This window comes from Hypanus sabinus, chromosome 4, assembly GCF_030144855.1.
Source record: "Hypanus sabinus isolate sHypSab1 chromosome 4, sHypSab1.hap1, whole genome shotgun sequence".
NCBI classification, from domain to species: Eukaryota; Metazoa; Chordata; class Chondrichthyes; order Myliobatiformes; family Dasyatidae; genus Hypanus; species Hypanus sabinus.
The window spans coordinates 65,379,917-65,404,032 of record NC_082709.1 but is presented as its reverse complement, the minus strand read 5'-3'; the positions used below and the strand labels follow the sequence as shown (position 1 = coordinate 65,404,032).

Genomic DNA, 24,116 nt, shown 5'->3' with positions numbered 1-24,116 from the left:
GACAGACATAAATAAACAATCCACAATAAATTTTCTGTCTGTTTTTCTCTCTTGCTAGGTTGTGGCAAGCAAAATTATAACGAGAGAGTGTGTGCCTCAGTATTCTGAGTTAGATCAGTGGTGAGTAAGGTTGTGTGTAAGTGTGACTGTCGATCCAAGTCTGTGGGAGGGTGGAGGCCTGTACTGAGGGTAGAGGTCTGTGTACGTACATTGGTTGAGAGAGGAATGGGGCTATTTTTGCTGTGGTTATTTTGTTGCTTGTGTTGCGCTCTGCCATGCATTGTGGGCACTCTATGTTGGCATCATAATATGTGGTGACAGATGCAGACAGCCCCCAGCACACCCTCAGATTCGTTGGTTGTTAACGCGGATGACGCATTTCAACGTCCACGTGATTAAAAAGAAAATTGAATCTTCAATCTTGAATCCTGATCCTGACACTGCTGAAGCGGGTGAGGTGTGTGTTTGGGGTACGTGTGAGAGCTCAGGGGTGACTGCTAAAGGGGGGGGGGGAGGAGAGCAGGCGAGGATGTGTCATTCCGATGCAGAGTGAGATGATTGAAGTGTCTGAGTACCACGTGTACGATTGTTCTCAGGTGTAAGTACTACACTGAGTGATTACAGTGCCGCGAACTGAGTGAAGTTGTGTGCCAGAAAATTACATCACGTTTAATAAGAAGGGAGATGTGTGTGCGGCCCTGAGTGTGCAGAAAACTACAAGGAGCGAGAGTGCTTGCCAGTGCGTTTCTGTAAATATGTGACTGTTATTGATCAAGATTCTTGTCACTTCACACAGATGGAATAAGTCACTGTTGTAAAATGTTCTTTGCTACTTAACCTGGGGTCACTTGTTAGTGCTACGCTGCCAGGCAGTGGCAACCGCCAAGCACAGATCCCCGTTTTAAAAACATACACACATCTGAATGCATACACACATATACACAAACTCTCTCTCACACACAAACACACAAAGTCTCTCTCACACAGACACAAACTCACACACATTCACAAGTGCATGCGTGCACACATACACACAGAGGCATATGCAGAAGCATGTGAATATACATGTTTAAACATAAGCAGGAGAATGCACAACACACATATACACGTATCGATGCATATCTTCTCAAACACACACATGAACGTACACATAAGCACAGCTGAAAGGTCTGAAGATGGATAAATCACTTGGACCAGATGGACTACACACCCGGGTTCTGAATGAGGTAGCTGAAGAGACTGATGAGGCATTAGTAACGATCTTTCAAGAATCAATAGATTCTGAATGTTTCCGAAGGACTGGAAAATTACAAATGTCACTCTTTAGGGAGGGAGGTAAAAGGCCATTTAGCCTGACTTTAGTGGTTGGGAAGATGCTGGAGTCTATTATTGATAAGGTGCCACACATGAGGCTGCTTAACAAGATAGCAGCTCATAATATCAGAGGAGAGATACTAGCCTGGACAGAATATTGGCTGACTGGCAAGATGCAAAGAGTGGGAACAAAGGGGGCCTATTCTGGTTGGCTGTCAATGATTAGTGTTCCACAGGGGCCGCTATTGGGACCACTTCTTTTCATATTTTACGTCAGCGATTTTGATGACATAATTGATAGCTTTGTGGTCAAGTATGCAGATGACACAAAGATAGGTGGGAGGGGCAGGTAGTGTTGAGGAAGAAGGACATGGATGGATTGGAAGCATCGTCAAAGAAATGGCAGATGGAATATAGTGTTGGGAAGTACACAATCATGAACTTTGGTAGAAGGTGTAGTATTTTCTAAATGAGGAGAAAATTGAAAAATCAAAGGTGCGAAAGAACTTGGGCATCCTTGTGCAGGATTCTATGAAGATTAACTTGCAGGTAGGGTCATAGTAAGGAAGGCAAATGTAATGACAGCATTCATTTTATGAGGACTAGAATGTAAGAGCAAAGCTGTGATGCTGAGGCTTTCTAAGGCATTGGTCAGACTGCAGTTGAAGTATTGTGAGCAGTTTTGGCCCTCTTATCTAAGAAAAGAAGTGTTGGCACTGGAGAGGGTCCAGAGGAGGTTCATGAGAATAAATCTGGGAATGAAAGGGTTAATGTATGAAGAGCATTTGATGGCTCCTGGCCAATATTCACTAGAAGAATGAGTGGGAGATCTCATTGAAATTTACCAAATATTGAAAGGCCTAGACAGAGTGGATGTGGAGAAGATGTTTCCTACAGTGGGTGAGTCGAGGACCAGAGGGCACAGCCTCAGAACAGAGGGACATCCATTCAAAACAGAGATGAGGAGGAATTTCTTCAGCCAAAGGGTGATGAATCTGTGGAAATGATTGCACGGGACAGCTGTGGAAGCCAGGTCATTGAGTATATTTAAAGCAGAGGTTCATAGGTTCTTGATCTGTCGAGGTCTCAAAGGTTACAGGGAGAAGACAGGAGAATGGGATTGAGAAGGACCATAAATCATCCATAATGGAAAGTCGATGGGCCAAATGGCCTAATTCCGCTCCTGTGTCGAATGTTGTTTTTGGTTTTATAAGTACAAATTAAGCAAAAGCAAACAGATATACAAATGTAAGTGCACACATGTAAACATGGTTACATAAACACAAGAAAACACGTGTACATGTGCATGCACACTAACACACACGTGCATACGTACACGTGTTATTCAAACAGTGTTTGCCACATCTCTTAGGACAGTTCCTCAATGCACCTACCTAGTAAATCACAGCCCTGCAACTCAAAACGCATCCCAATTCCAGCAGGAGACCATCTTTCAGGGTACACTCGGACAAACCGCGCAGGCACGGGATCAAACCGTCGGATCTCGGGCGTGTCGTAGTTCATGTTCCCTTCAAACATCTAAGGAGGAGGACGAGAGACAGATTAGGGAAAAATAACCAGGAGACTTTGTTGAACAACTGATCCTCCTGTGCAGCGATGTGGAATGGACCCGCACTGTAAAGGAAAAACAAACCTGCTTTTATACAACACCCTTCACTGGCTCAGGCCGTCCCAAACTCTCCGTGAAGCAATTATATTGTTGGAATGTAGTCATCCATGCATTGGAGGACTAATTTAGCTAGTTTGTAATGGGCCAGATAATTAATCGCTTGGGGAGGGATGGGGTTGAATATTAGACCCCAACACATGAGATGAACCTCATCAACAAGGACAGGTGTGTAAAAAGGGCCTGTAGGATCATTGGGGACCCAAACCATCTCAATCACAATCTATTCCAGCTGCTACCATCCAGGAAACGGTACCGCAGCATAAAAGCCTGGAGCAACAGGCTCTGGGACAGCTTCTTCCACCAGGCCATCAGACTGATTAACTCACGCTGATTTGAGTGTACACTATATTACATTGACTGTTCTATTTATTATAAATTACTATGATTGCACATTGCACATTTAGATGGAGATGTAACGAAGATTTTTACTCCTCATGTATGTGAAGGATGTCAAAAATAAAGTCAATTCAATTCTTCAAAGAAGGTACTGAGGTATGTTTGGCTTGTACCAGGGAAGGGTAGAGGAGGTTCAGTTGAACATCCAGAACACCCCTTTGTTGTGGCCCTGAGGCACTGGCTTGGCTGAAGACTCCAGGACAGGAAGGTCTGCTGGTGGCTGCTTACCCATAAACACAAGAGATTCTGCTGATGCTGGAAATCCAAAGCAACATCTACAAAATGCTGGAGGAACTCAACAGGTCAGGCAGCATCAATGGAATTGAATAAATAGTCAACGTTTCAGGACGAAGCCTTTCATCAGGACTGGAAAGGAAGTTGCTTACTCAAGGCGATTAGCCAGTATCACTGAAGGAGAAAGAGCTAGACATAATCTGCTTGCTTTACGTGGAGCCATCGCAGCAGAGACTGCGAGTGAAAAGGCCTTCATTGCTTGGAAAGTACTTTTGGAGCATCTTGGGAGCACCAAGATTACCCGAGGAATGGAAATTCCTTCTTTGCTCTCCATCACTGTTACATTGGAGGGTCAGCAAACATTATCTGCCACTCTGGATATTGGACTTGCCACAGGTTGGAAATTAAATCAATAAGCTGGAGATTGAATGAAAACAAATTTTATAAATGATTAATTAGCGAGAGCCTGGCAGCCACAAGGTTTATTCCTCTCCTCTTGTAACAAAAAGGCTCTATTTTTAATTAGGGACAGCACTCTGCTGTATCCTATTTGAATTCCTTCATTTCATTCTCTTGGTGACCTTGTCCTTCAGTCAGAATAACATAACACGGCAGTCCGTTCACCCTTACCGGAGTCAGGAGAGCTCCTTCACTGGGTGATCATTTACTCATTTGCCATCAGATTTCTGAACAAGCCATGACACCACCTCACTACTTTGCTCTCATTTTGCACTTTAAAAAAAATTCTTACTGCCCCTTAAAGTAGTTTATTGTCTTGCACTGTTCTGCTGCCACAAAACAACAGATTTCACAATATGTCAGTGATAATAACTCGATTCTGATTCCATTCTATTGTATTTTCCCCGAACCAATCCCCCCCCCCCAACAATATACTTAATACAATTTTAGATAGAAACACAAAATGCTGGCAGAACTCAGCAGGCCAGACAGCATCTATGGGAGGAGGTAGTGACGATGTTTCGGGCCGAAACCCTTCATCAGGAGTGTGATGAAACCCTGATGAAGGGTTTCGGCCTGAAAGGTCGTCACTACCTCCTCCCATAGACGCTGTCTGGCCTGCTGAGTTCTGCCAGCATTTTGTGTTTTTATTTATTTCCAGCATCTGCAGATTCACTCATGTTGCCTTAATCCAATTTTAGAAGCTTTTATTGTTATTTCTCTTCCACACTTTAAGGGACAATTTTGTTTAATTTCTTTATATCCAACCTGAGGTGAACAACAATTTACATAGAACACAGATCTACAGCACAGTAAAAGCCCTTTGGCCCACGATGTTGTGCCAACATTTCATCCTCCTCTTCTATCAATCTAGTCCTTCCTTTCTACATAACCCTCCATATTTCCATCATCCATGATTTAAGAGTTTCTTAAAAGCCGCTAATGCACCTATCTCTACCACCAGCCCTGGTGGGGGTTCCATGCACTCACCACTCTCTGTGTAAAGAACTTGCCTCTAGCATCCCCTTATACTTTCCTCCAATAACCTTAAAATTATGCCCCTTAGCATTGGCCATTTCCACCCCGGGAGAAATGTCTCTGACTGCCCACTTGATCTATGCCTTGTATCATCTTCAACACTTCTACCATGGCCTCTCATCTTCCTTTGCTTCAAAGAAGAAAGCCCTAGCTCACTCAGCTTATCCCTTCTAAGATATGCTTTCTAATGCAGGAAACATCCTGGTAGATCTCCTCAGCACCCATTCTAAAGCTTCTACTTCCTTCCAAGGTGACCAGAATTTCCCCAACCTCCCATAGCCCAGGTTCAGTTCTGGTAAGTCTCCCTTGGACCTCTCCAATGTCCTCACACTGTACAGGCCAGCTTTGTGTTCTTTTCAGCACACGGTAAAAAAAAACACTGCCTCAATCCCCCAAAACAGCTGTGCCTGCCCCATATTGTTACACATCAATTTTAAAATCCAGGATATTATTTTAATTATCATAAAGAGGTAAAATAACTCAGGTTAAGATTCCAAGTTGCCTCTTCACTTAATGCTCAAATTACTTGAAATTAATTTAATTATGAAGTACTTTGATAGAGCAATTAAGGAGAATCTGCTTCCACTTGTAACGGAGTTGGTAACCAGACGACAGAGATTTAAGATAATTGACAGACGAGGCAAAGGAGACTTTTTTTTTAATCTGGAATGTGTTGCCTGAAAGAAATGAATTCAATCCTCCCGAGGCACCAGTATCAGATATGGGATCAACAGGGTACCTCTTTACTGGGAGCCGGTTAATTCAGTCAAGATGAGAGATGGACCATATCTCTGTCCCTTTCATTATCCCACCAAGAGTAGCCAGTGAGCTGCAGGGAGGTCAGAACAGACTGCAGTTCACTTTCCAACAAACGCTGTTTGTTTAAACAGAACTGATTTACAATCTACTTAGTGAGCAAGCTAAGTCTATTTTACAACAGTGAGTTTATTCAAAATTTTTCTGAAGGACCCAAATAGAACTGATACTAAATCCATAGTAAAGTTTCCTAATAAAAGCAGGATTGTTTTTTCAGTAAAATGGAGAGAGTAGTTTCGTAAATCCAAATTAATTGCCAACATCACTCACAGCAGCCTTCTAGGTGTTTGGAAGGACATACGTCCAATCATTTCCCTCTAGAACTTGCTCATACAGGCGCACGCACACACACACACACACACACACACACACACACACACACACACACACACACACACACACACACACACACACACACACACACAGAGACACACTCACACACTCACACACAGACACACACAGACACACTCACACACACACAGGCACACACACAGACACACACAGGCACACACACACAGACACACACACAGACACGCACGCACACAGACACGCACGCACTCACACACACACACACACACACACACACACACACACACACACAGACACACTCACACACTCACACACAGACACACTCACACACACACAGGCACACACACAGGCACACACACAGGCACACCACACACACAGACACGCACGCACACACACAGACACACACACACTCACATACACACACACACAGACACACACAGACACACACACAGACACACACACACTCACACAGACACGCACGCACACAGACACACACACACTCACACACACACACACACACACACACACACACACACACACACACTCACACAGACACGCACGCACACAGACACACACACACACTCACACACACACACACACACACACACACGTACCTTGTGCCTCTGTCCTGCAGACTCCTTGACGAAAGTCCAGTTGACTCCATTCATGCTGTAGGCCAGCTTGAACTTGCGCACAAAGGCCTTGTTCTCCCCGCCCACCCCGCCGCCCACAGCCGATGCCCCTCGTGCCCCCTGGATAATGATGGCAGTAACAGTCTTCGGGGAGGGCAGAGCCACTTGGATCCACTCGGTGCCGGGCAAGGGGTGCGGCTGCCTTGGGTACCATCCGGAGCGGCTGGCAACCAGCCGGGCACTGCCCGGCGACCAGTGATAGTCCCGTGTGGAGGAGGCTGTGATCTGTGACTCGGGGATGAGCCCAGAGACCATTCCCAACATATCGGAGCAGGGGGCATCTGTTGGAAAAGAAGAAGTCTGTTGGAGCCTGTGGAACTCCTGAAGCCTGTATCAGCACAACAATTAGTTCACTTCGACCCACTTACAGGTTTAAATCAAGGCTAATTATGTCTTCCTTACCACTCTACCCTGGGTAAAGGACTAAACCATCCAGCTATGTATGCCTGTCATTATTTTTTAAACTTGTATAAGTTCACCACGGATTCTTTCTTCCAAGGAATAAGGGCATAGCCTGGCCAACCTTTCCCTATATCTCTCGCATTCTGGTCCTGGCAGTATCTCCTAAATCTTTTCTGGCTCTTTGCAGTCTATTAACATTGTTCCTATAGCTGGGTGAACAAAACTGTACACAGTACTCCAAGGGCGGCCTCACCTACGACTTGTGCAACGTGGGTCTAGTTAACTAGTTAAAGGAAATTGCAGTCGTGAAGCCACAAAACTTTGTACGTAACTCCTTCCCTGAACCCCTGTGCCTCTTAGTCACGCCATCAAACCCACCTGGTTTTTAAACCGTTTGGCCACCCTCTTGTGTGACCCTGTAATTTAATTTCATGCTTTTATAAGGCATGTCAAAATTGCTCACTATTAAATGCATTAGAGAAATGCAGTCCTGCTTTGAGTCAGGGCCCTCGGTGAGAAGATATATTTGGGCTTTGCACAGCTTGTGTGAATTAGATAAGTGATGGTCCATGGACAAGATAAAGCATTGTAACCCGGCTATAGCTGTTGAGAAAATGAGGACAGCAGATCCCGTCCTTTCGAGAATCTTTGCATCATTTTGTAAAGCGTTTGCTTTGAGTTCACTCAGAAAGAAAATCTGGAACTCTTGATCTTGGGTAACTGCAGAGGAAGTGCTTTTGAAGTTTAATGCTGAGGTATCTGCCTTAGTGATGCTGGGGTAGGAGTGGAGGGGGAACATTGAGAGTGTGGTTGGTAGTAGAGGTGGAGTGATGAGGGTCTGGAGGGGGAGACCTACTTGTAATCTGGCAGCCGTAGACCTCGAAACGCATAGAGATGCCATTCGTCCAGAGCTGGGGCCTGATGCGAACGAAGCGAGCCACGACAGGGGGCGTCAGTGTGTTCAACACTACCTCGTTTCCATCTGTGTTGGCAGCAAATAACTAGGAACAGAGCGGATTGCGTTAATAACCAGCAAATAACTAGGAACAGAGCGGATTGCGTTAATAACCAGCAAATAACTAGGAACAGAGCGGACTGCGTTAATAACCAGCAAATAACTAGGAACAGAGCGGATTGCGTTAATAACCAGCAAATAACTAGGAACAGAGCGGATTGCGTTAATAACCAGCAAATAACTAGGAACAGAGCGGATTGCGTTAATAACCAGCAAATAACTAGGAACAGAGTGGATTGCGTTAATAACCAGCAAATAACTAGGAACAGAGCGGATTGCGTTAATAACCAGCAAATAACTAGGAACAGAGCGGATTGCGTTAATAACCAGCAAATAACTAGGAACAGAGCGGATTGCGTTAATAACCAGCAAATAACTAGGAACAGAGCGGATTGCGTTAATAACCAGCAAATAACTAGGAACAGAGCGGATTGCGTTAATAACCAGCAAATAACTAGGAACAGAGTGGATTGCGTTAATAACCAGCAAATAACTAGGAACAGAGCGGACTGCGTTAATAACCAGCAAATAACTAGGAACAGAGCGGATTGCGTTAATAACCAGCAAATAACTAAGAACAGAAGCGGATTGTGTTAATAACTAGGAAATAACTAGGAGTCAAAGCGGATTGCGTTACTACTACGGCTACGTTGACTCAGGCCTAGGGGGCCAGTGTCAGGCACGATGACAGACTCTCCACTCCTCCCTCTCCCTCATCAGTGTGTTCAGTTCATCTACGTTAGCCACGCCACTATCTTCTAGGAGCATGTTGACTAGTCTTGGGAGGGTGCCCAGGATTCATCCTCCCATGCCTGGGCTCCCATGCGATGACTAGGCTGGCAGATAGCTCAGGGTGGCTTAGAGAGTGCCCCGCTAGTTGCAGTCTTCTTAACTCAATTTTAGTAGTGAGCATCGATAGGTTGTCATAGAGCTCGACGTTCGTCATGTGTTAACATGATTGCGTTAATCTATGCTAACACGCAAAGAGTTCCCTTTTCCAAATGCGGCGAATCGTAGAATTATGCAGCACAGAAGCAAGCCCTTCAGCCCACAGAATCCATGCTGACTCATTTACACTAACCCAATATATTCTCCCCAGCACTCACCCAGACACAAGGGGCAATTTACAGCGGCTGGTTAACCTACCAACCTCGCCTCTGCTTTGGGGGCGTACTTAGTTCAGGTTTGGTCCTCGCAGGCAGGGTGAATATAAATGGGCTGATTATGCATTTGAATGCTGCCGGAGCTGATGAATTTAACTTACAATTCTAACCTTTCCAGCACAGTACCTCTGGGGATGAAAGGAATTCAAGGAAATCTAGTGGAACATTAGTCTTATTCAAGTGAACAGGGCTGAGGTTAGCCAGCAGTGAGATTTACTGACTTCTCCTTTTGTTTAAACTGTAAGTAGAAATGTGGTGCACAGAAATTTTCCATTAGGGGCTGCAACCCCAGCCCCCACCGTACCTACACTCCCTGCGCTTGGCAACATTCCCCCAGTTCCACTTCATGTCCTTGGCTGTTGTTTTAACCTCGCTGACACCTAGGATGCATTCAATCCTTGCCGTGTGCGTGATGAGTGACTGTTCTCTGATGTTACGCTAGTCCATGCTTTGGAAGGATCGATAGGCTAGAGCAACTGATTCCACATGGACTCACTTTCAAGAGCTCTACAACTTATCTTCTTAGTATTTATTTATTTAGTTTCTTTTTGTTTTTGCTGGTTGTCTTCTTTTGCACATTGGTTCCTGGTCAGTCTTTGTGTGCAGTTTCTCACCGATTTGATCTTATTTCTCTGCTCTACTGTGAATGCCTGCAAGGAAATCAATCTTAAACTAGCATAAACTACACGTACTTTGATAATAAATTTACTTTGAACTTCGACATGCAATCAAATAATCTTCTTCTCCTTCTAATTCAGTCTTCTGGGATACAAATGCTGGCCTGGATCGCCCCCCTCCAGTTCTACGGGCTCTGCGGGTGGCTCGAGGGAGAGTACAGATAGGATGGGAATTCCTGACCAGCGGGGGTGGACGGAGGTTTGTGAAGTGCCATGCTCCTTCTGACACACACTGGACTTCCGGTGGAAGGATTCAAGATTCTCCGTGCTCTTTCTCCCTTTATGAGTTGAGGCTTCCTCGTGTTACTGATCTCCACGGATTCCTCTTGGAAAGGAATACTCAAATGTGGGAGGGGTGGAGGTAGGGCTCTGTTTAAGGGAGGGGCTTGCCAATGGCAGCCCTCCATAGGTAACTAGAGGAATGCTTTAGAAAAGGGAGTCTCACCTTCAGATCATTACGCCTCTTTCTTCCCTGACTGCCCATTTAACGGGACAGTCCTGTGCCCCCTCCCCATTTAAACAAATGTTCTCACCTCCCTGACTGCCCACTTGAAGGGGCAATAGGCCTTCCAGAGACCTCTTTACTTAAAGGGGCATTCTCACCTCCTTGACTGCTCATTAAAAGGCTGCTCTCACCTCTCCGATCCCCATTCCATTTAAGGGAGAGTTCTCCCTTCCTGTTCCCCATTTAAGCGGGTGGTCTCACTCCTGTGGCTCAGATTAAATGACTGATCTCCCCTTCCTGACCACCCACCTTCCCAAATGTAAAGATTGAAGACATCACCCAGATCCTGAACTGAGAGGTGGTTTTCACCATTCATACACCCATTTAGAGTCAGTCTCACTGGCCATTCCCTCAATGTCAGTGTTGGTCTTCCCATCTGAACTCTACTTTCTGAAATTAAACATTCATAATGTTTTAGTAGTCCGTTTTACAGATCTGAGGTGAAGGGTGTAGAAATGGGGTTACTTTTCCTTTGTCTGAAAGCCTAAATGTGTATCTTTTCATCATTTTCAAGTGATGATTCAGCTGTAACAATAATATTTTATTGGGCGTGCTCCCTGAACACTTCAGCAGCTCATGTGCTCGTCTAGCCTAAATATAACACCCGTAATTAATTAAGCTCCATGGGATTGGGAGATGGTGGTTTCCACCAGGACCCATTTTTCACAAGCACCTGCTCCTGTAAAGGAGGGTCCTGACTGAAACCTTGTTGCCTCATGTCCATATGTCCCTCGTTACCCAAGGTACTTCCATTGAACATCACAACATGTCTGCCAGAAAGCTTTGTTGTTTGGCCTGATCTTTCCTTTAGGGTCTTGTTCGAGGTCATATTTTAATGATCTGATTCCAAAGCTGCCTTCAACCCTACCCTCCCTAACTCACAGATGTGTCAATCCAATTTCATTTACATTTCCTTTCTAAATCACCAGCTCACTCTTCTAATTCCACATGACGTCACAGTCATTGTCGCAGTTTACTAACCATAACCTGGCCTTTTCAAACTGGCGTGAAGAATGTTAGTGATTTTGAAAGAAGTGTCACTGAAACCAAACTACAACAGAAAGACAACTTTATCATTTCTCTCTTAACTAATTTGAGTGAATTTCATTAAAGCTGTTTGTAGGAATTCGTGGCAGACATTTTACGATGTCTAGATGTAGATAGTGGGATGCCTTTGGAATAAAAAATAACCTACAGGACAGTGATGAGAGTAGAGAAAAATAAAATTGTCATCTGCAGCACTCTGCCTGTCCTCACTCAACTCCTGACCCCTCCCAATGCCCACAAGCATTCTGCATCCCAAAGCTGCATTTTAAGGTCCCTTAGGTCTCCCGATTGCAAGGGAAAAATTTAGGTAAGGAACAGCAGAAATGGAAAGGATTCCCAAAGGTTTTCTCAGCACAATCATCCTTTGAAAGCTGATTAGGCTTCAGGTCTGTCTGTCTCCCCAGAGCATAAAGTCTCTAGGAGTTAATCTCCTGAACTTTGCTGCGACAAAACCCAGGAGAAGAATAAAAAGTAGAGTGTTTGGGTAATTGTTTGCATTCATTTCTTGGATCCTTTTGTTCATGACAATTGATGATCAAGTCGGTTTGAGGCGCTGAACTGACTATGCATCAAAGTATATATCACCGCATACCACCTTGAGATTCTTGCAGGCACTTGCAGGAAAATGAAGAAATACAATAGAATTTATGAAGACTATACATAAGTAAAGACTGACAATCAACAATGTGCAAAAGAAGACTAATTGTGCAAAAAGAAATAAATAAATAAAATGATACCATGGGCGTGAGTTGTAGAGTCCTGGAAAGTGTGCCCGTAGATTGTGGAATCTGTTCAGTATTGGGAGTGAGGTTGGTTCAGGAGCCTGATGGTTGTAGGGCAATAATTATCCCTGAAACTGGCAGTAGGACCCAAGGCTCCTGTCACTTCTGCCCAATGGGAGCAGCTAAATGAGAGCATGGCCTGAATCGTTGGGGTCCTTGATGATGGATCCTGCTTTCTTGTGACAGTGCTTCCTGTAAGTATGCAGTGCTGGGGAGGATTTTGTCTGTGATGGACTGAGCTGTATCCACCACTTTCTACAGACTTCCTTCCTGGGCACTGACAGTCAAAATGAACAAAGAGCCTTGATCCCTTCCAGTAAACTGTTGGCCATTGTCCTGAGGAGATGCAATGGCAAGAACATTGAGCGAAAGTGTGTGACCATGGGATGAAATGCACCCAGCCACAGATACCAAACGACACACACAAAATGCTGGAGGAACTCAACAGACCAGGCAGCATCCATGGAAAAGAGAACAGTTGACATTTCGAGCCGAGACCTTTCATCAGGACGGACTTGTCTTTGCAGGTTTGTATGGTCTTTGCTGCATCAGATTGCTTGACCTGAGAAAACCCTTCCATGACTCAACTGTGTGTTCTCATACAGTTGAAAACACAATGAGAATCTTTTATTGGAAAAGAAGAAGCGCTATGAACATCAGCCATCAGTTTCAGAAAGTGTCAATCCAACATGATTATAAGACACAAGGGACTGCAACTGCTGGAATCTGGAGCAGCACACAATCGGCAGGAGGAACTCAACAGGTCAAGCAGCGTCAGTGGGAGGGAAGGAATTGTGGATGTTTCAGGCTGAAGCCAGGCATCAGGACTGACAGTGGAGAGATAAGGCCAATATAGCGAGGAGAAGGAGAGTGTTAGGGAAGGACTCTGATCTGATTGGTGGACTGAGCAGAGGTGGAAGATGACAGGTAGGTAGTGCAGGCAGAAGAGGTAGGTGGGGGTGATTAGACCATAAGGTCATAAGACATAGGAGCAGAATTAGACCATTCAGCCCTTCGAGTCTGCTCTGCCATTCCATCATAACTGGTTTCTTATCCCTCTCAACCCATCCTTCTGCCTTCTCCCTGTAACATTTGCTGCCCATCAAGAACCTATCAATTTCACTTTAAATAAACTCAATGACTTGACCTCCACAGTCATCTGTGGCAATGAATTCCACTGATTGATCACCTGCTAGAATAAGAAATTCCTCTTCATCTCTGCTCTGGAGGGATGTCCTTGCATTCTGAGGCTGTGCCGTCTCTGCTCCTATACTCCCCCACTACTGGAAATATCCACTGTATCGCAGACTATCCCTCATTCTTCTAAACCCCACCAAGTACAGTCATCAAATGCCCCTCATATATTAACCCTTTCATTCCCAGCATTGTTTTCGTGAACCTCGTCTGGTTGTGAGTGAGTATAACCAATGACTGGTTGCAGGGGGCTTGGAGCAAGTGATAACGGCTCCTGCATAGCACTCCTCCTCAATGGCATCCCCAGTGTCCCCTGTAAATGTTAACCCCAAAGAGTAAACTCACTAACAAGTCCACTTCAATCATTCCCTTATTGCACATGAAATGTGCCAAAGTCTGTCACAATGAACCACACTGGCCAATGCTGCATTACCAACACACCAGCAGACATTAGCAGTGATGAGGTGAGTGGCCCTTCTCTCCGGCCATGTGTGAGGAAGGAATATCTGAAATGTGCTACAGAGTGAAAAGTACTTGTCCTTTCTCACTCCCCCACCCCCGAACCACCTCCCCACACCCTGTCGTGGAGCTGTCTCCAATACTCTGTCAGGACAGGGGAACACAAGGGACGGTGGATGCTGGGATCTGGAGCATGAGCACAGCCAATTAAAAACAGCAAATCAAAAAGGCCAATCAGGACGTGCTGTGAGGGGCTGATTGTGCAACATTACTCCTTGATTTTACCAGCTTGCTGGCTGAAAGGCGGTCCCTTGTGTGAAGTGATTGCTCCCTCATCCACTGTCACTGACAGAGATTACCAGGCCATTATCACATTGTGATGTACATACTGAGAATCTCGCCTCCCTCATCTCAACAGGGACCATCTCCCTCCAAGAACCCAGTGTAAAAACCTTTATAGAAATTCGGCACTTATTTTCCCTTTCACCTCTTGCTGTTACGTTCCTTCCAGGTCTGGAATGTCACCCAGTCGTGCTGTTGTACCTCAGCTGACAACGACCCATTAACAATCAGGCAGGCTTCCCGTGGGACTTAAGAGTGCAGCTCTAAGTAATAGTCCAGCTGCCAACATCTGATTAGGGACCATTACTGCCTCCATCTCCTCCTCCCTCTCACCCGCCCCCATAGCCCACTGTGACCAACAGGTCAACATCTTCCCCCCCCCACCCCCGCTCCACCTAGGCTCTCCACAACAGGGGCACGATTAACACCTTAATTGTGGAAGTGAGAGAAATTACAGATGATGCTTTAAATTTCGCATTCCTTGAACTACTCACTGAGCCACGTTTCTCAAAAGAAATCCGCTTTGCCCAGACAGAAGATCAGCAGCATAAGTTTATAATTCCTGCTGCTTCTCAGGTTCTCCTCACCGTTAAATGACTCAAAAAGCAAACAGCCAGAAGTCATACAACCTTCTCACTTCTCGTTCTTTATTTGCTCTCAAGTCGAAGAAGATGATTTTTGTTTTGGTGACCGTAGGGATTGATTTGTTGTTCCGGAGATAAGAAAGTGGGCATCAGCAGAAAAACAGACAGCTGCTCAGGAGACAGTGAGCAACGGGAACTGATTTTGGAGGGGTGACGTGTTAGAGATCATATTACACCTTCAATGTAAAGCCCACAGTCATACAGAACAGAAATAGACCCTTCAGCCCTCTGTGTCTATACTATCCATAATGTCCATTTCTATTAAACTTGTTTGCCTCCATTGGCCCTGGCAGTTCAGGTACTTATCTGGCTGCCTCAGAAATGATGTGAGAATCCTTGCTCCCCCCTCCTTAGGCACTGTTCCAGATTCCAGACATCCTCTGGGTGAAAAACACCCCCTCAGACCTCGGATCTCTCAACTTATACTTGTTTTAGACACCCCAGCAACATTCTTACCAACGACCCTGTCTACCTCTCTCATAATTTTGTTCACCTCTATCAGGTCCCTCCCCCCCCCCACCCCACCAAAAGAAAACCCAGCCTGTCCAGCCCCTCCTTATAATGTACATGTTCCAATCCAGGCGATATAAGAACTCAAGAAAACATGATTAGGCCACCCGGCCCATCAAGAATGCCCTGCCAGTCTGTATGATCATGGCAGATCCCAAGCTAGTCTCAACACCTTTCATGTGTCAGTTTCCACAGTGCCCAATTCCTCAATCTTTCAAATATTTGTCCCTTTCCACCTTGATTATATCTAATGATTTGTTCTTCCCAACCTTTTGGGGCAGAGGCTCACTACCCTCTGAGAAAGGAAATGTCTACACACCTCAGTTTTAAATGACCCAGTCCTCGTTTGATGGTGATGAAGTTTCCAAACTGGAGGGAAGATGCTGAGAGCTTGGAGGGGACTGGATTAACAAGTACAACTGGTAAAGGGGGTTGAGGGTGAGGTTACTCAATGACCAAGTATGGAATCAGTGGGACACAGCAGACATAGGTCTCCATCCCTCCGGCATCCATCTCCGTCATGACTGAGAGTTGAAATGCTGGGGTGGGGGGGGGGGGGGTACCTATATTATAATATGGTACAGAAACACATTCCAACCCAGTCACGTAAACCATGATTCCCAGCAAGCTGATGCCATTTCCCAACATTTGACCTATATCCATCTAAACCACACCACACCCCCCATTCACATACTTATCCACTTGTCTTCTGAGTCTTGTTATTGTACCTGCCTCAGCCCACTTGCCCCGGCAGCTCATTCCATACATGCACCACCTTCTGCATGAAGAAGTTGCCCCTTAGTTCCCTTTCACCTTAAACATATGCCCTCCAGCTGTTAGCTCCCTTTTCCTTGGAGAAAGACGATGGGTATTCACCCTATTTTTGCACCTCATGATTTTATACACTTCTATAAGGATACCTCTCAGTGTACCATGAGGACTCATCCTCTCCATATAACTCTCGCCCTCGAGATTTATCATCACAACTCTTCCCTGCTGTCTTCCCTAGGGTGACTAAATCTGTACACAATATTCCAAGTGTGGTCTCACCAACTGCAACAGAACAGCCCAACTCTGTACTCAAGTGTTCTGACTGATGGTGAAGGCTGTGTGGAAATAGCTCTAGGTCTCCTGCCCTGACGCCCTCTCGCTATCGCCAAAGCCCCAAAGTTGGGTGAAGAAGCTGCCATTGATATTAGGCCTGTGCTGAGATATGGAGGGGTTTCCACCCTGTGAACTAGGTAGAACATGGGTGTTGTATTTGGAAATCTTCCATTCCTAAAGCAAGAGGACATGCTCATGAAAAGGTCCCTGGGCCAACCTGGGGATTACTCCTTCTGCTAGAGAGATGGGGGTGGGGGAAGACTGGAATAAGCGACACTGACAGTGAGGGAGGGGGCTACTGAGTGATAGGGTGAGTCTCGTCTACAGAAACATATCACAACATGGCAGCATAGCAGTTTGCACATCACAATGGAGCACCAGCGATCACCTGTTGGGGTCAATTCCAGCCACTGCCGAAGGGAGTTTGTACATTCTCCCCGTGATTGGCGGGTTTCCTTCCGCATTCCATAGCTGTCCGTGTGAGGGTCCATGAGGTGTGGGCTTGCTACGTTGATGCCGGAAGTCTGCAGACACTTGCAGGCTATTCCCAGCCACTGTTCCCTATAGGCTGAGCAGGTGCATGGCTGCACAGTGACTGAAATGCTCCCATCAGCAAAGCCTCTGTTGCCGTGCAGCTGAAATTCTCTTTCATATGATGTTAATATAATTTTGAAATTATGCTAATATAATTTTGAAATCTATGTTAATATAATTGTGAAATACCCTGTAATTAATTATGTTTTAATGAATAAAATCCATAAATTTTCTTAATAAACGTACCCAGCCTTTTGTTTGAAACATTTTAGAGCTTCAATGTATTTACATTGTCAGTGTTTCAAGTTACATAATTGTTACATATTGTAACAATAAACACAGAATGGAAGTCAATAGCTATTTATTAATAAACTGCCATTGCATTGAACGACCACGCCATCTAGTCAGAACATTTTACTTTTACCATTGTGCCTGTCAGTTGTTTTGACTGACTGATATTGTTGTGGTTTGTATTTGTGCGATGCGCCTATTACAAAATAAAACATTTAAAATGCCACGCAGCTTTCAGGCTGTGTAAAAATTTCCTGCTCAGAGCAATGGTCGGTCCGCACAACTGTAAAAAAAAGTTAGAGGAGACATTACTCATAGCCCAATGCTCGCCGATTTGATTTGATGCAGGCGATGCATTTCACTGTATGTTTCAATGTACATGTGAAAAATAAAGCTCATCTTTAATCTTCTTTGTTATCAGAAAAATACAAAATGATCCACTTCCCTCTCACCAAGCACCACCCCAGCAAAATAAAATGGTGCAGCTGGCCAGGTGGGAGCAGAAGGCCAGTCACCCCTTCAGACACCTGCACACCTATTCCAGCACATCAAGGCCCACTGGTCCTTACCTTGTGGTTCTTCCCTTGTCGGTAGGTCATCCAGTCCTCGCCATTGGAGCTCACCTCCAACTTGTAGCTACTGACGAAGTATGTCTTGGATGTATCCACTGAGATTGCCCCTTGAGTAGCAATACCAGTCAGGATCTTCAGAAGCCCCAGGTCGACCTGTGGCAAGAAGAACCAGATCAGCAGAGCTGAGGTGGAGATGGTTGGGAGATCCGTGTTCCTAGATGCAAACATCACCCAGTCCAACCACGTTGATGCCATGGCCAAGGAAGCTCATTGGAGCCTCTCCCTCCTCAAATTCAGCATGTCCCTCTTGACCCTCACCAACTTTCATTAATGCACCAAGGAAAGCAACCTATCGAGATGCATCACAACTTGACACGACAACTGCACTGCCCGTGACCTCAAGAAACTGCAAAGAGTTGTGGACACAGCCAGTGTTACATAAGCTGGCTTCCACTCCTACACCCTGTCCCCACTTCTTGCTGCCTTGGGAAAGCCTCCAATGTGATCAAAGACCCCTCCTACCCCAGACCCCAGACTCTTCTCCCTTATCTCATTGGGCAGAAGACACAAAAGCTTGGAAACATCGGCAACCAGGCTCAAGGACAACTTCTATCCTTGAACAGACCTCTAATATATTAAAGGGGAACTCTTCACCTTACAATATAACTGGTCAAGACCCTTACACCCAATTGTCTACTGGAACTGCACCTTCTTTGTCACTGTAACATTTTATTCTGAACCCTTGTACTACCTCAAAATACTTACGAATGTTTTGAAAAGTCCTGTATTGATGGTTTGCAAAACTATGTTTTTTCACTGTAATCAACCCCAATTCCAGAAGTCCATATTTTAAGCAACAAAAACATAGTGTTCTAAAATTCTAGCAATGACTTAGTTAAGTAACCAAGCTGCCTTGGCAGTTTGGGAAATGAAGAGGTCACAGAGTCACAGAGCACTACAGCATGAAAACAGGCCCTTCAGTCCATCTAGTGGTGAACTGTACCAGGACCATAGTCCTCCATACGCCTCCCATCCATGTACTTATCCAAATGTCTCTTAAATGTTGAAATTGAACCCGCATCCATCACTTAGTCTGGCAACTTGTTCCACACTCATTTCATCCTCCGAGTGAAGGATTTCCCCCTCAGGTTCCCCTGAAATATTCCCCTTTTCACCTTTAACCTAGTTTCATCCAGAACTAGGTGCTTACAGTAACCCTACCTATACCCGTCACAGAACTATCAAATGTTCCCTCATTCTCCTAAACTCCAGGGAATAAAATCCCTACCCATTCAATGTTTGCCTAAGGCTCAGATCCTCAAATCCCAGCAACATCCTTGTAGATTTTCTCTTTCCTTTTCACACAGATCTCCAAATTTGATCTCACCAACATCCTGGATAAGTTCAACATAGCATCCCAACTCCTATACTAAAGGTATGGAGAGATATGGTCCAGGGGCGAGTTGATGGGACTAGGCAGAATAACAGTTTGGCACAGGCTAAATGGGCTGAAGCGCCTGTTTCCATGCTGTAGTGCTCTACAACTCTAGTTAAAATGTTCGATTCCTTCTTCCCTCACACATGTATCCAGAATATTTTCAAAAGCACGTACCCTGGAACTCTTGGAATACCACGTACTCTTGGAATGAATTTTGTGCTCCTGTATTCTCTGGGTAGTGTGTTTTCAGAATTGCTTATTGGATTTATTAGACACGATACATCAGTGACCACTAATCTCCAGTCTCTCCTGAAATGGGAAGATCTTTCCATGTTTGTCCTATCAGAACATTTCATAAGCTTAAGACCTTCCCTTGGGTCACCGCTCTCCTCTTTCATTCTAACCTGTTAAAACATCTGAGTACCTCGTTCCATTCCTGCATTGTTAAATTCAAGTCACAGTTTTGAAAACTGTGGGTCAAGAGGCACAGGTGTCACTGGCAAGGCCAGCTAATGGTGCTGGTGTAAACCTTGTTGTGGAGAGTGCTTCGGGCTTTAAACCCAAAACTGTTGAGAGGTTCCAAATCTCAGCGCTGACAAGCATGGAATGGAGAGCGGAGGTGGTGCAATTTGCTGGCACCTGCTGCCTCTGCCCTTCAGAGTGGTGGAGGTTGTGGGTTTGGCAGGAGCTCTCGAAGAAGCCTTGCCAAGTTCTGCACTGTGTCCAAAAACTGCAGGTACAACTCAGCAGGCGGAGTGGAAGGATGTTCAAGGAGAAGAGGAAGCTGATGTTTTTGAGTTGATGGGGGAAGCGCGAGGGGTGCATGACGTGATGGGAAGGAGCATTTGAGCTGATGGGGTAAAATAGCTAAGTTAAAGGAAAGGGTGTTTGATGTAATGGAGTGTGTTGGAGGTGAGGGGAAGGTGCTTCAATTGACAGGGTTTTTTCGTGTAGGAGATACGAGGAAGGGTGATGGACAGACAGCCCTTGAGGAGATGTAAGAAGAGGGTGGTGGGTTCGAAATAAAGAGAGAGGAAGCTGTATTTAAGACCCCAAACAGATCTCAAGGCTTTGTGGAAGCATAGAACCCTCAACAGCATTTATACAATATTCTACACATAACCAAACCCTTTGGCAATTTCTCATCAAATCGCTCCTGTGGCTGAGTGGCCCACACTCTGACTGTGCCAGAGCATGGCTGGCTGGATGTGAGGGCAGCAAGAGAGGGAGTGTGAGAGAACAAGACTGATCTATTATCCCTCTCAGCTCCATTCTCCTGCCTTCTCCCTGTAACCTTTGACGCCCTGACTGTGCAAGAAACTAACAACTCTGCTTTAAAGATACCCAATGATTTGGCCTCCACAACCATATGAGGCAATGAATTCCACAGATTCAGCACCCTCTGGCTAAATAAATTCTTCCTCATCTCTATTCTAAGGCTGTGCCCTCAAGTTCTGGACTCTCTCACTACTGGAAACATCCACTCTATCCAGGCATTTCAATATTTGGTACATTTTAATGGGATTGCCCTTCATTTCAGCGAGTACACTGGGCAGCCATCAAGCATTCCTCAAACATTAATCCTTTCATTCTCAGGATCATTCTTGTAACCCTCCTCTGGACCCTCTCCAATGCCAGCAGATCTGCTCATAATACTCCATATGTGGCCTGAGCAACCTATTATAAACCCTCAACAATATGTCCTTGCTTTTATATTTTAGTCCTCTTGAACTGAACACAACACATTCACAGCCAATGATGCACAGTCACCCCTGCAAGGTGGGAAGCATAGCAAGGAATTTGTTCGCTGAAAGCCTCAACAAACTCCAACAGAGACGAGGGCTATTGGGTGAGAAATAATGTTGACTTGAAATCCAGAAGAAATCTCCAGGCTCTGCTTTGAATAGCACCAATATCTGAGAGGACAGGTCTTCCCTGAATGGACAGCTAACATGCACCTTGTGCTCAGTCCTCCTACTCACTGTCACCAACTGAACCACAATTCCAACTGTTCCAAGCCCACTCAACCTTGGCAAAGTCAATATGATCTTAATGTGGTGGGATCTGGTCATTGGGCGGGTTGGTAGTTTCAATTGTCTATTCTTCACTGGGGTCATCGCACTATAGTTTAGCCGATTAGATTGCTGTTCAAGGACTTATGCCATGTGCTCAGAATACAGCCCTTTAGACAATCTCCAGACCTACCTGTATCCATTCCCTATTGGTGTCCTCATTGGGTGTCCAGCCGTTGATCTGGTGATTGAGTCGACCTTGACTCGCTTCCCAGTTCCCCAAAGAGTAGGAGGACGAAGCTGTGATCTGCATGTTGCTGATCTGACCAGATTCCATGCCCAATGGGCTGTTGCACTGATAAGCTGCAAATGCAATCAAAGAGTTAAAACCTTGGACTGGCGGGCAGCTGCAGTGAAGCATTCAGCATTGATTAACACCCAGAAAACATATCAGATATCTTTTGCCCACTGTTGGCTGGCCAACATGCCCATCTTCTCTAAGCAACACCTTCACCAAACTGATTGGTGATAAAACAGTCTCTTCCTGTCATGATTGCTTGTAACTTGATTGACATTTTTTGCCCTCTCCTCCATTTTTCTAACCAATAAACAAAGTTTTTCATCTACTCTTTAAAATCCTGGTCATTAGTTCTTGGAGACTCCAAGGTAATGCAGGAGATTCAGCAACTCTGAGCTGGGGGTAGGAATGGAAAGGATTCAGATGGGTTCAGCCAACCTGTTGCTCTGACTTACCCTGACTTATTAGCACAGACGGTTAACAGTGGCATGTAAGGAGGGAAGGGGTCAAGAAGGACAGATGGACCTATTTTATTTGTATCTATGTGGGGCTTTGAAACAATCATCCCATTCACCCCACACTAACCATCCTTGCAAAACCATTGAGGGTCCATTGACTGAATCCTTGTTAAGTTGCAATCTATGCTGTGGATGCCCTCCCTAAGAAGAAGATAAGTTATCTAAATTTTACTAGCTCCCCTAACCATGCTGTTTGGTCAGGTCAATGCTACGCACAGTCTGCTCACACATACTCACAGTCCTGAGTGTCTTTCGTGGTGATGTTGTACTCAGCCGAAAAGCCATCTTTTGCCACAGCCATATCAGTATGGAAAGTCAGCGACATGATTCCCGTATCAGAATGAATCACAGTTGGGATCTTTGAGCCACAATAGCGTCCAATTAGAGGACTCACTGCAGCGGAGGTGAAGGAAACACAAAACAAGCATGAAGTTGCAGCAGTCTCCAAAAATCATCTCTTTTCTCTGCTTGAAACTTGATTGAAAAGCCAAAACAATACAAAACAGATCAAGTGAGATCCTTTGGGGCAGTTCGTCCTTTGGCAGGACAGAGAAGGCAGTGGACAGCAGCTTTAACAAGCTGTGATAATTGTCTCACATTCCCCCAGTCCAAACACCAGCCTGGGCCACTTGTTATTTATTAATTTATTTAGAGATACAACTCGGTAACAGGCCCTTCTGGCCTATTGAATCCACGCTGCCTAATTACCGCCATGTGATCAATTAATCTACTAACCCATACTTCGTTGGAATGTGGGAGAAAAGTGGTCACAGACTCCATGCAGACACCACCAGAGGTCAGTATCGAGCACAGGCAGCTGCTCTACCACTGGCCATGGGAGGCGTCAGATATCTGATACCACCTAGCTCTTTCTCTGAGGTCAGTTAAGCAAGGACAAGAGAGGTCAATAAACCAGAGCTGCCCAACCCCCACCGACCCTTCACCCTTGCACAACCCAGCAGCTGCTTTCCCTTGCCTGGAAAAGCCATATCTTTAACCCTTCACCTCACCATAACGTGAGAGTTGAAGCATGAAGCCCACAGGACAGGCCCTGACAGCCTCATCACACCACAGGTTCATTTATTTCGCCCTCTTCTCCTTCCTCTGAAAGCACCTAAGCTGCCACCCCTCCCCTCTCAGTGTAGCGCTCCCCCACCTTAATGTGTTGGGTGGGATGGGAAACTAATCAGTTCAATCCAGTACCCGACTTTAGTCTGAAAAGTGCCCAGTTTTAAGGAAGGCCTAGAGGGGTGAGGATAGTAGTGGATCAGCCTTCAATATCTTGCCTTATTAAAAAAAAGCAAAGTGCAAAATATTTAAACAGAAGCATAAGATTTTTGTGGACAAGGCAACCAATGGTCTCACTTTTCAAGGACTCTTCATTTCATGTTCTTGATATTTATTGCTAATTTATTTATTATTATTATTTTTTCTTTTGCATTTGCACAGTTTGTTGTCTTTTGCAAACCGATTGTCTGCCTTGTTGGGTGTGGTCTGCCATTGATTCTATTACGGTTATTGGATTTACTGAGTATACCCACAAGAAGATGAATCTCAGAGCTGTATGTGGTGACATATATGCACTTTGTAAATAAATATACTTGGAACTTGGAACTTTGAACAATTTCAGTTACTTTTGACTCCTCTGGAGCCACCAACAA

The 24,116-nt window shown here is 45.1% G+C and overlaps 1 protein-coding gene across 4 annotated transcripts in view; it reads right to left on the bottom strand.

Moving 5' to 3' along the window:
- LOC132392844 (neuropilin-2-like) overlaps positions 1–24,116 on the bottom strand; it is a 109,424-nt gene that overhangs the window by 37,019 nt on the left and 48,289 nt on the right. For all 4 annotated transcript variants that reach the window (XM_059967328.1, XM_059967329.1, XM_059967327.1 and 1 more), the window contains 6 exons: positions 22,693–22,848; positions 21,833–22,002; positions 18,187–18,342; positions 8,207–8,351; positions 6,871–7,229; positions 2,709–2,853 (listed from right to left, as the gene is read on the bottom strand). In XM_059967328.1, the coding sequence (XP_059823311.1) occupies positions 2,709–2,853; positions 6,871–7,229; positions 8,207–8,351; positions 18,187–18,342; positions 21,833–22,002; positions 22,693–22,848 (1,131 nt within the window). The remainder of the gene's footprint in view (positions 1–2,708; positions 2,854–6,870; positions 7,230–8,206; positions 8,352–18,186; positions 18,343–21,832; positions 22,003–22,692; positions 22,849–24,116) is intronic.